At 40.1% G+C, this 13056-nt stretch overlaps 1 protein-coding gene across 1 annotated transcript in view; it reads right to left on the bottom strand.

The window, feature by feature from the left end:
• Window positions 1-13056, bottom strand: part of DNAH8 (dynein axonemal heavy chain 8) — a 591778-nt gene that overhangs the window by 94867 nt on the left and 483855 nt on the right. Inside the window, exons 67-69 of the mRNA XM_077812184.1 lie at window positions 8822-8998; window positions 6068-6235; window positions 986-1198 (exon numbers count right to left, since the gene is read on the bottom strand). Coding sequence (XP_077668310.1) covers window positions 986-1198; window positions 6068-6235; window positions 8822-8998 — 558 coding nt within the window. The remainder of the gene's footprint in view (window positions 1-985; window positions 1199-6067; window positions 6236-8821; window positions 8999-13056) is intronic.

Here is a 13056-nt window from a genome sequence, read left to right as displayed (position 1 = left end):
AAGGAAAGGATCATGCTAAAGTAGCATATTAGTTCAGGATTGTCACTGACGGGCTCTGTAGTCTCTGCCAAAAATGTGATATGAATCAAATTACTTCTTTTCCTTTTTTCAGGTGTTTTTGAAGATGATCTGGGATCCATGATTAAAACAAGAAAAAGCAAAATCGCTCACACAAATGTCATGCCTAAAGTCACTTTTATAAAGAAGATTTTGAAATTTCTTTCTCAATGCCCTCAAAGCCAAAAGAAAACCACCACTATGGGAGTGTCATGGCATCCCAAACATAAATTGTGTTCTTTGTCAGGGAAATTTTGCATGCATAAAATGCACCTTTTAAATCCTGATTTCTTATCACTTTTAATTATAATGGTCTAAAGACAAATAGGTCTGAAGAAATTAAGATTTCTAAAATAACAAAATTGGCTACTCACTACTAAATTCAGTTAAATTAAATTAAGAAACAAACAAGAAAAAGCCTTCCTCCTATTTTGAAGGAAACATGGAGAAAAGAAACAATTTCTTTTGAAAATCCAGCAGTCCCAAGATTCATAGGGTATGTCTACACAGCAAAGCAAAACCTGCAGCTGGCCTGTGCCAGCTGACTCAGGCTCATGGGGCTCAGGCTGCAGGGCTGTTTCATTGCTGTGTAGACATCCCGGGCTCATGCTGGAGCCTGCGCTCTAGGACCCTGTGGGATATTAGAGTTTTTAACATTTCAGAGACCTCCCTGGCATGTAGCAGATACAATTTCATGCGGGAGGTTAAGATTACTCTGGGTCTTTGATGGAGGGAGAGTGAAAATCCATTTATTCAACACATGACTATTTTCAGCCAATTTAGAAGGTTTTTTTCTTATTCATAACAACTCTTGATATGCCATTTTTTAATGGACCAACCCTGATAGTATATTTCTGCTACAAAATAAAACAGTATATGTATTTAAATTCACTAATTGCAAGTATCAAAAACAAAGATTATATTTTACCTTAAGAGGTAACACTTCTCTGTTAATTCCATAAAATGTTGCCATGGCTAGTGTCCAAGACAGGAGTCCTGCCACATTACCACAGACCTTTTTACCATTCTCAAAAGTATAGTCCTCCATGTTAAAATAAGGCTGTAGTAATTCTACTGTTTCTTCATTGATACTATCCTTAGCAAATTGTTGGAGACTCTGCAGGAATGGACCACTCATAAGCTGCAAAAACAAAACAAAAATCAGCTTTAGTAACTATTTGATATTCTACATTGAAAAGTTCAATCTTTCATGATTGAGTAATGTTTGGAAAATGACCCTAAAGTACAGAAGGAGCAATCTGTTACACTTAATATGAAGAGGAGAAACTTTATTTTACTAACTCCTCCTACATTTTTATTTAACTAGTCTTTCAACTGTTTTAAAATTAAGAGAGGTTACTTTCCAGTAACTGTTCCTCAAGAGTCACCTCTGTGCAATCCAGCTTGTGGGACAGTGGCCCCTGGTGATGAGCTCAAACTGCTCTCTTCAAAGACATGGCTTTTGGGGGGTACATGAGTGATCCCTCATGGTAGTGAGCGATTGGTACCCCCATCTATTTAAGTAAGTGCAGTGCCTCAATCATCTCAACTCCTTCTCTTGAGCCACTGAGATTTGTCTATATGAAGAACTCCAAGGTACAGGAGACAGTGGGTGCAAAGTGTGAATGCACAGAAGTAATTCTTGAAGAAATTAAGGTTATTCACCTATAACCAGAGTTCTTTAAGATGACCTCTGCACATTCACACTCTGGGAATGTACTGGCGGTGCAGCTTGGACAATAGAACCTTTTCATAGTAGTGCCTGTTGGACAGCTGGAGCACAAGAGCAGTCATCTACTCCTTGTTCCTGAACAAAATAAGTAGTTTTTAGATGGAGCTTGATAAGGTTATGAACATGATTATATGATATGATTGACTGTGAAAGCTTGGGGCTGGACTCAATGACTCAGAAGGTCCCTTCCAGTCCTACATTTCTATGGATGTTCTGAGAGAGAGGCTATAAAAGGAGAAGTGCCCTGGCCCTCTCCTTTCCTTCCATCACCTCCTCAGATCTACAGTTACAAACAGGACTCTAAGAAAGAAGGCAAGGAGGGCAGGGTGTGTCAATGTTCAGAATCCATCTTGAAGAACTCTGATTAATGGTGAGTAACAGTCATTTCTTCCTCAATGCCTCTGCACATTACCACTCTTGGAATAGTGTGATAAGCAGTACTCCGGTCTCCAGATAGTGGGACCCTGAGTCTAGTTAAGCAACTACTGTAACAGTGCCTTACTAAACTGAGAGCCAATCTGGATGTCAGACTTAGGGAGTAGTGTTTTGTAAAAGCAAGAACTGAGCTTTGTTTCTAACTTTCCTCTATACAAAACCTAACCCACTTAGACAGACACTGTGATGTAACTGATTGTCCTTTATTATTATCCCAATAAGAGATAAAGCATCTTGATGATTTCCTAAATTCCAGGCACCAATTTAAAAAGAAAGCTAAAGCTCTCTTGGCATCTAAGGGTGTAACTTTGTCTCACTCGAATGAGACTGAAGTCTGTGAAAAATGCTGACAAATTAATGGATTGGTTGAGATGGAATTCTGTTACCACCTTGGGAATAAATGTAGGGTGTGGGCATAGGACCACCTTATCTATGTGGAAGACTGTAGACGGTGGGTCATTCATAAGAGCTTGTTTGCTCTTACAAAAGATGTAATGGCCACAATTAAAGCTTTCTTCACTGAAAGGTGAAATAAGGAACATTCTCCCAATGTTTTGAAAGGAATTTCATGATCTTAGTAAGTACAAGGTTGAGATCCCATGTTGCTTGGTTCTTCAACTGGAGGGTAACATTCATTAGCACCTTCATGAATCTCTTAACTCTGTCATGGGTGAATATAGTCTTGTTATCAGTACATGGAGCACAGAAGTAGTTGCTAAGTGCACCTTTACAAGTGATAAGAAAATGGCCCACCTTGATTATCATACACATTTTAAAGAGAGTGTTCACTTTGGATGGGCTATTACCAGCAGGAGAGTGAGTTTGTGTGTGTGTGTGGGGGGGGGGGGGCGGAGGGTGAGAAAACCTGGATTTGTGCTGGAAATGGCCCAACTTGATGATCACTTTAGATAAGCTATTACCAGCAGGAGAGTGGGGTGGGAGGAGGTATTGTTTCATGGTCTCTGTGTATATATAATGTCTTCTGCAGTTTCCACAGTATGCATCCGATGAAGTGAGCTGTAGCTCACGAAAGCTCATGCTCAAATAAATTGGTTAGTCTCTAAGGTGTCACAAGTACTCCTTTTCTTTTTGCGAATACAGACTAACACGGCTGTTACTCTGAAACCTGTCATTTTACAAGCGATACAGACAGTCCTATGCATTTTAAATAAAGCAGATACTCCAACATAGAATGGATGGAAACTAATGCTGGATCTATGTTACCTGGGACCAACATAGCTACAACAACACTGCATACATATTATTTGCTCAGACAGAAAAGTTTTTCCATTTAAGGTCATAGCATCTGTGGGTTGACTGTTTCTGGCATTTAGAAGGATATTTCCAGGTCTGTCAGATCCCTATGGCTCATATTGTCACCTGAAGATATTGTGGGTCTGGGTGGGAAATCTGACCATTCTTCTGGATCTGCGGTTATGGGGAGAGACAGGTTCCTTGTAATAGTTGTAGAAGGTCTGGAAACCACAGCCTTACCATTGTGGAGTCTCTGCTCTGGGTGGGAGCTAAGTCACTATACACCTGTCTAATTCAAAGCCCCATGCCCTGACAATGCGAGGATCAGCATCTTATGGTAACAGGACATAGGTCTTGGTATCAAATCTCACGCCTTGGAAGAGCAAGGGTTGGTGGCTTGAGAGAACAGGGAGCAGAAACCTGGGCTCCTAATGATGACCAAATCACGAGCTGGGCAGAAGGGAACGAACTCAGTAGCTAAATCCCAAGACAACGGGGAACTAGTGCTCCCAGTCTGGTGCCACTGTCATGGACTTTGCTATAAGAGACCATTATGCCTGCCTTAAAAGGGAAGGGAGCTTCTTGTCAGCCTTGAGAGAGAACAAGGATGAGTTGGACGCATCACAATTTTAGCATCATGAGTCTACCACTGAAAGAATCTGGGCACAGCTATTAGAATTCCAAATTATCTTGATAAATTAGGGAATTGGTCTGAAATAAATAGGATGAAATTCAATAAAAACAACTACAAAATATTACACTTAGGAAGGAAAAATCAAACAACTGGTTAGGCAGCAGTAGTGCAGAAAAGGATTTGGGAATTATAGTCGATCACAAAATGAATATGAGTCAACAGTGTGATGCAGTGTGAGCCAAATATCATTCTAGGATTTATAAGCAGGAGTGTCATATGTAAGACATGAGAGGTAACTGTTCTGCTCTACTCAGCACTGGTGAGGACTCAGCTGGAATAGCGTGTCCAGTTTTGTGCATGAACAAATTGAAGAGAGTCCAAAGGAGATCAACAAAAGTGATAAGAAGTTTGGAAAACTTGAGGAAAAACATGTTTAGTCTAGAGAAGAAAAGGCTGAGCCAGGACATAATAACAGTCTTCAAATATATAAAAAGGTTGCTATAAGGAGATGGTGATCAATTGTTCTCCATGTACACTGAGGGTAAGTTTACAGCAAGGGAGGTTCAGGTTAGATATTAGGAAAAACGTTCGAATTATAAGGATAGTTAAGCACTGCAACAGGTTAAGAGGACCTGGTTAAGAGGAATTCCCATCTTTGGAAGTTTTTAAGAACAGGTTAGACAAACACCTTTCAGGGATGGTTTAAGTATACTTAATCCTGCCTCAGCATGGGGAGGATGGACTAGATGAACTTTTGAGGTTCCTTCCAGCCCTACAGTTCTATGATTCTATTATCTATGTTACTGTTTGCTCATAAAAATGGTTGACCTCTTCAGGAGGCACCAAGGCAGAAGATAAACCGAAGAAAGCATAGAAGTCAGTCTGAGAAGGAGTGCAGCTGGACAAGGAGACAGTATCTTTGAAGCTGATGACTAGTCATTTTGTCTAGCATGTTCAAACAGCTATGAAAAAACCCGTTGGTCCAATGTATTCAATAAGTAGGAGCAGAGTTCAGATCTCTCAGCTCCCAGTTCCATGACTCAACCATAAGGTCAACTATACTATCCATTCCCTCCCCCATGCTTTGTGATGTTTAGTTCTTCCAGTAAACCTAATCTTCATCTGGTATGCATAGCTCCATGGAAGTCAATAGAGCTACACTGGTTTACACCAGTTTAAACTCCTCTCTGTTCTGTTTTCATTCCTATTTTATATTGTAAGCCTTTCAGGGCAAGGGTATTGGCCAACATTTTCAAATGTAGGTACCTTAGACCTGGTCTACACAAAGTTTTTGTACTGATCTGACTATGTCAGTTAGGTTTTTATTTATTTTTTTAACCAAAATAGTTATACCGATAAAACCCATAATGTGGACGCAGTTATACTACCATAAAGGTTTCTTATATTGGTATAGCTTCTTTCCATGTGGGAATAAACTTTACCAGTATACACATTTATACCAGTATAACTGCATTCACACTAGGGGGGCTGTATCTGTTTAACTATACCTGAACATCTAAAGCAGTTCAACTTTTGTCTGTAGACAAGCCCTAAATAAAAATACCCTGATTTTCAGAGGTGCAAAGCACCTAGAGTTCCCAATAAAATTAACTAACTGGTTCTATGTCAGACAAAATTAGAGCTACAGAAATACTACATTTCCTCACTTATTCTTTCTTGCAGTTTTACTCTGAAGGATTGAACAAAGCCCTTTATGTGTCTGTTCATCAAAACTTTAAGCAACACACTTTCCACTAAGGACATAGCAAAATTTGTGTTATCAAGCAGAATTTGTTTGCATATTTATGCTGCTCTAAAAGCTTATATTTGTGTTCATGTTTTAAGGATGTATGTCCCTATTTTGAACAAGGATTTAGCACCATAAAACACTGATATTCATTTTTTTTATTGTTTTAGAAAATGTTCAAGACTTGCTGCCTGGACATTCTACTTACTTTTAGTGACTCTCCCCAGGATGGTTTGCAGCAAGCCTTTTCTGGATCCTGTGTCACTGCGTCTATTTTCTTTTGGAACAGTAACAAACAGCAATCCATAATTCTCATGATTAGATGAGGGGGTTTCGCAAGTTTCCGAACCGTAGCAATATCCACTGGTTTGATAGTCTATATCGAGGGAAAGTGGACTTATTGCTTAGTACCATTTCATAGATTTTTTCATTCAATATCATATTAATTATTATTATTATTCCAATTTTCATTTTTGTGCTTGAGGGAAGTTTGATTTATGAACATACAGTATATATGAGTTATTGGGATTACTTTACTAAACTTTATAGTTCTATGCCCCGAAGCTGATTTAAAGAAATATATACTAAACACCTATCTGTTTTCTCCATCCCCCTGTGAAAATCAAAATTAAATACAAATAATACAGGCATTATGGAATTAAGCTGTTATATTTAACAGTGATGAAAAATGAATTGTAAATTGGTGTAACTTAAAGTGTAATGTTCCCGGCAGAAGAATATAGAAAGGCAAGAAAATGGCTTGCTTGGGCATTTGGTAAATGGAGTCATTGAGAAGGCATTAAAGTCCTGTATTGCTGCTCTTTGGCTTTCTATTAGTGTCACTTTGAGACCACTGCTTAGATAGATTTCTCATTTGAATAAATATTTATCTGTAAATTAAGTGATGTGATTAGACAAATATTGTGTCAACATATCAAAACCAGCAGCCTAATTTGTGCCAACAAAATATATGCATGCTGCTATTTGCAAAGCAAAGAGGTAATTACATCTACAAAATGGAATTTTCAAGATGCATGCAAGAGTTTTGAAAGTCTGGCCCTTCCTATCACCAATGTGGACTTCAATGTTTCTGAGTGGATAATGCTTGATTTCTCTTGCTTGTGATTGACTGAACCCTTCTCTTGGTATAACTATTAGTAACTGGAGCAGGAGATGGATTGAATCAATAAGACATACTGATGCTTTTATCTCTCTACGCCACTTCCTCCTTTCTCCATGATTCTCTGCTTGACAACTGTTCAGAGTACAGCAGAACAAATCAATTAAGATCTGAAATGCAGTAATGCTTTGTCATTTGTGAACTTCTCTTCTTATGATCCCTCTGACCTACTTTGTTCCTTTCTCTTTAGTTCCAGAAAAATATACATAAAATCCATTAATGGGAGAGGGAGCATCCATCCTTCAGACTCCACTTTTGCTAAGGAAATATGGAAAGATGTCAGTGATCTAACAAGATAATGAAAAGCATTATTCTCACACTAAGAGAATACTTTCCAAGTCAGACTGGAAGGCATTCTAGATTCTACTGACACCTTTAAAAAAATGGTTACTAACCTTCCATAACTGCTGTTCTTTGAGATGTGTTGCACATGTCTATTGCACTCTTGGTGTGTGTGTGTGTGCCCCCACAGAATTGTGGGCAATTTTTCCATCAGCAGTAGCCATCGGAGCAGCTTGAGTGCCCTCTGTTGCCATGCATTACAGCATGACAGTATAAAGGGCCCAGCCACTCCCGAGTTCCCTCAGTTCCTTCTTGCTGGACAACTTTGATGCAGAGGAGGGCAGGTCATGTAATGGACATGTGCAACATATCTTGAACAACAACAATGGAAGGTTACTAACCATTTTTCTTCACTGATTGATTGCACATGTGCATTTCACACTCAGTGACTCACATGTCATAAAGTAAGAGGAAGGATCGGAGATCATGTACACACAGACTGGAGTACAACTCATCCAAATTTAGCACTGTCTCTAGAGTAATGAGTGATGGCGTAATGTGATGAGAAGGTGTGAATGGAAGACCAGGTTGCTGCTATACAAATTTCGTGGACTGGGACATGAGCAAGAAACACCGCAGAGGCTGTTTGCTATTTTGTGTAATGTGCTGTCACATTGCTGCCAGATCATAACATATACGAATGCAGAAACTTATCCAAGACTAAATTCTTTGTGTTGAGACCTGGTGACCCTTCACCTTGTCCACAATGGCCATGAATAATTGGCTTGACAAACAGAACTGGTTAGTCCTGTCCATGTAGAGTGCCGAAGGTCTCCTAATATCTTTGGTGTGCAGGCATTGTTCCTCCCTACTGGTGTGTGGTTTTGGGTAAAAAGTAGGTAAGTAAATTGACTAGTTAATATGAAAATTAGACACCACATTAGAGAAAAATCTTGGATGACTGGGAAAGTATACTTTATTCTTAAAGAAGGTTGTATAAGATGGTTTGGATGTCAGAATACACAGCTTGGCCACCCTTCTGGCTGAAGTGATAGCTACTAGGAAAGCCACCTTCAGAGTTGCAGGGAGGAACATGTTGCTAGAGGCTCAAAGGGTGAGCTGTCCCAATGGATACCACTGAGGGAAAAAATTCTGACTGTGCGTGGGGCATGCGCACATCAAGAGTGCAATGCACATGTGCAATCACTCAAAGAACTTTTGGGAAGATTTACATCTAAGCCTTTATACTTGTTAACTGGCTAGATGGAAGCAGGACATGAAGGGATATTTATTTCTCTCTCTTAAAGCAGAGATATGGATGCACTTGGAAGTAAAATATGGACTCCACAACTGTTAACAAGAGGCTTGCGTACTAAAACTGACAAGCTCAAATGATGGCCATGAACATGAGGTGAACCCTTGTCTGGCTGGTATTAGCCATTCTTTAATCATAGAAGACAACACCTGGTAGACTGATGAAAACCTACAAACTTTACTCACATTCAATGCAGCTTCTGCTTCTTCTAATGCTGGTCTAGCTGCCTCCAGTTTGGTCTCTGCTACCACTTTCTCTGAATCAATTTCATCTACAATCTTTTGTGCTTTGTCCTTCACACCTTGGACTTCATTTTTTACTTTAGCTGATGCCTCAGCACTTACTGTAACTTCTGCCAGCACCTAGCATTAACAATAAATATATAAACAAATAAAATGTAAAAATATGCAAATATGAGAACAAATGAATACATTTGCAAATATAATGAAATCAGAATACAAAAGGGCTGTTTCTTGGTTAATATTAGCTACACACGGTACATATATAATTTTACTATGGAATGTAAAGTAGCAAAATTTCATGGGTAGAGGTGACGAAAATGATATTCCCCTGTAATATCTGACTGGGATCTTCCACCAATTTAATGATAAGAGGATTTCTCAAGGGACCTGCCCTCTCATGTCAATGTGCTGTTTGTTTGGAAGGTAGATGGATTTCAACCACCCTTGCATGTAGTGAAGGTGATGTCTGGTATGCTGTGTTACGTATGTGCAAGAGGCCATGTAATGTTTTAGACACATTCTTACCAGAGTTTGAGGACAGTTTTATAATTCAAAACAAGATCTGTCACAACTTTGAAACTATCTTGAGGTAGGTATGTTCTTGCTGTAGTAATGTAGTAGAATCTAGAACTGCCTATATGAATTCTATCCTCTGGGTTGGCACTAATGATGATTTTTGTTGTTGATGATGGTGAAAAGCTGACAGAACTAATTAAATGAATCTTTCATCTGCTGAGGTGAACTCTCTCAAATGAGCCAATCACCAAGGTAAGGATAAACTTGTATTCCTTGTCTTAGATTAGCCACCATGACTGCAAGGCATTTGGTAAAGGTTCTTGGTTCTGTGGACAAATCAAACAATAGGACTCTCTATTGAAAAGGGGAGGTCCTCACTTGAAACCTCAAGTATTTCCTGTATGCCAGGTGGATAGTTATATGAAAATACACATTCTGCAGTTGAGAAATATGAACCAGTCCTGTGGACCTAGGTATGGGATTATAGGGACCAGGGTTACCATTCTGAATTTGAATCAACAAATAAAGGCACTGAGCCATCTCAAGTCCAGAATTGGGCACCATCCTCCTTTTTTTCTTGGATATTAGAAAATAATGGGAATAATACTAACACTACACATATACTATACACTAATACTAACAAATATACAACTAGATAGATTAAATTGCAAAATACACAAGAGAAAGTGAACACTGCTAGAAGTTCTGTCTCATAACCATTGGTGGTAAAAAATGGAACTGAGCAACAGTTGGCCCTGCTCCGCCCTCTATGCATAGAGCCCTGAAAATATGTGGATATCCATTTTATATCCGCAGACTATGTTTGCGGATTGATGCGGATCCTAATTTTGTATCTGTGCAGGGCTCTATCTATGCATTAGAAGTGGGGGGAGGAGGGAGCTGCACAAGGACACAGAAGGCACTACCCCAGCAGACATTGCTGACCAAAAGATTCTAATCTCAAACGCCTGGGGTGCATGCACACCCGAAGTGGAATTTTCTGCCAAACTGCTTTTAGAGGCAGGAGTATGCACATTTCTATGTCCAGGTATCAGCCACTGGTCCACAAAAGCCAGCTTGTCACTAAAACTTCCAGAGAAAGTTTCCAATGCTGGAAATATAATTAAGAAATGATGATAATAATAATAATAATAATAATAACATGAAATATAATTAAGAAAAACACACAAAGGAGGATTGTTCTGAATTGGCAGAGGGTCATTCCAATTAACAGGTAAGATAAACTTGATCTACTTTCATAGAATGGCCCTTCTTACAATCTGGAGAGAATTACTGGGAAATGGCAAGCAGGAAAATAACAGAGAGAGGGTACACAGTAAAAAACAGTCACACCAAGTGACAAGCCATATAACAGCCACCATCTGAGAATCATAGAAAAGTGAGGCTGGAATGGATCTCAAGAGATCGTCTAGTCCAACCTCCTCTGCTGAGGCAGGACCAAGTAAACCAAATATCCCTGACAGATATTTGTCTAGCCTGTTCTTAACCCCCACCTCCCAATGATGAGGACTTCACAATCTCCCTTGGAAGCCTATTCCAGAGTTTAACTATCCTCATCTTCATACAGAGACTTTCAACTGATCTGCCTCTCACATCCTTCTGGACCTCAGAACAGGTGTATATATTTGTGACGTTGCAGTCCATGTGCTTTATGGAAACATGCTTATGAATATGACATAACTGGAATATGCTTTACACTAAATATCCCTTGTATGGTGTCATTAGAAAGCTTGTAATCTAATAAGTGTGTTCATCCTATTTGTTTGCATGTATTATTTCTAGATCTGGAGTTAGGAAAATAAGATATAAACTTGTATCACTGGTGTAAACATATTAAGTGGAGGCCATTAAGGGTGCTCCAGAAACAATCAGCTCTAAATGGCCTTAGTTACTTGAAAGCCTTCCTGTGTATGTGTGGCCAGTACATGGGGAATGGAAACTAGGGGTCTTACAGTGACATGTGACCATGTCACTTTATAATGAAATCCATCTTAAATCTGGTACTTTTTCATTTAGAAGGAGGGGTGGGGACCCACACAGACTAAAGATTCCTGCCTTGTGCCAAAGCTATAAAATGGGTTGGAGCAGGACAAAAGGGCCAGCCAATCATGAGAAAACCCCTGCTTACCACCTGAGATATCTGCTGGAACTAACAAGGACTATACCGGGGAAAGGACTGGGCCCAGACTAGGGAGGAGTCTAGTCTGTGAAAGAAGCTTATTGGAACTTCTCTGAGGGTGAGATATTACCTGTAATCAGTTTCTTAATGTATTAGACTTAGATTTGCGTGTTTTTGCTTTATTTTGCTTGGCGACTTACTTTGTTCTGTCTGTTATTACTTTAAATCCTGCTTTTTATACTTAATAACATCACTTTTGTTTATTAGTAAACCCATAGTAAGTTATTAATACCTGGGGAAGCAAACATCTGTGCATATCTCTCTATCAGTGTTATCGAGGGCAGACAATCTATGAATTTACCCTGTATAAGCTTTATACAGGGTAAAATGGATTTATTTGGGATTTGGATATGTAGCAGATCGCTGACTCACCGGCATAGTGCCTCCTGCTGGTCATCTGGGAATTAGCTCAATTCCACCACCTGGAGCGCCCCCTGCTGGCCAGTGACTTGCCTGCTGCAGGCCCCCTCTTTCCCTCCCAGACCCTGGTGCCCTTTACCTTGGGGTTCTGCTCAAAGCAGTACCCCCACACCATGGGTCTCCCCTCCCAGGGGAACCCCCATCCCTCTATACCCACCTTGCCTCAGTGGTTACTGCCAGTCATCATCTAGACACTTTCCCTGGGGCAGACTGCAGTCTTTAATGGACACTCATCATTGGCAAGGGGGTTGGACCAGGTGCCTCTGCCTATCCCCGGGCTGCACTTCTGCACCTCTTTAGGCTTTTACAAAGGCCTCAGCCTGGGGAGTTGCCAGGCTGGAGCTGCTTTTGCCCTTCTCTAGCACTGCTCTGCTTCAGGTACCCTTGTACTCCCAGGCAGCTAGGCCCTTCCCACTCCAAAGCTGGAGTGAGACTGACCTAGCACCTCCCTTAGCCCTTATATCAGGGCCCACTGTGCCCTGATTGAGCTAGCTACACTTGTGGCCAGCTACTCAGTCAGCCTCTTTCAGCTGCTCTTAATCACTTGTCTAACTGGGTCCCAGCCACAGCCCTCTCCAAGGGCTGCTTTTAACCCCTGCTCTCCTGGGGTGGGGCAGCTGCATCTTCTATACCAATTATAGAATACTTGGTCAGTCACTTTGCTGTGAGACTAAATATATATATATATATATATATATATATAGTAAATGAAACAATGAATTCACACTACTGTGGCTCTTTTGTGAATGTTGTTGCTGATTTTGCTACTGAACCATTGAGGTCTGATGATCACTGCTGTAAATCTTATCCTCAGTCTTGAACAAATTTTTTGGGGGATAATGGAGTTGGATTTGGGGTTTTGTTTTTGTTTTTTGACATAATCCAGACAGAATATGTCTGCATCCAAAGGAGGCATTTGATTATGTCATATCAACTCTGACATGTTTAGCGCTTGAGGAGAGGGACAGATATTGCAGCAGAGTGAGGTCTTGAGGAAGCTTCTCTCTTTTTCTCTCATGTTCCACTTCCCTCTCATGCCAAA

Source organism: Eretmochelys imbricata, chromosome 3 (genome assembly GCF_965152235.1).
Source record: "Eretmochelys imbricata isolate rEreImb1 chromosome 3, rEreImb1.hap1, whole genome shotgun sequence".
NCBI classification, from domain to species: domain Eukaryota; kingdom Metazoa; phylum Chordata; order Testudines; family Cheloniidae; genus Eretmochelys; species Eretmochelys imbricata.
This window is presented reverse-complemented; position numbering and strand designations above follow the sequence as displayed.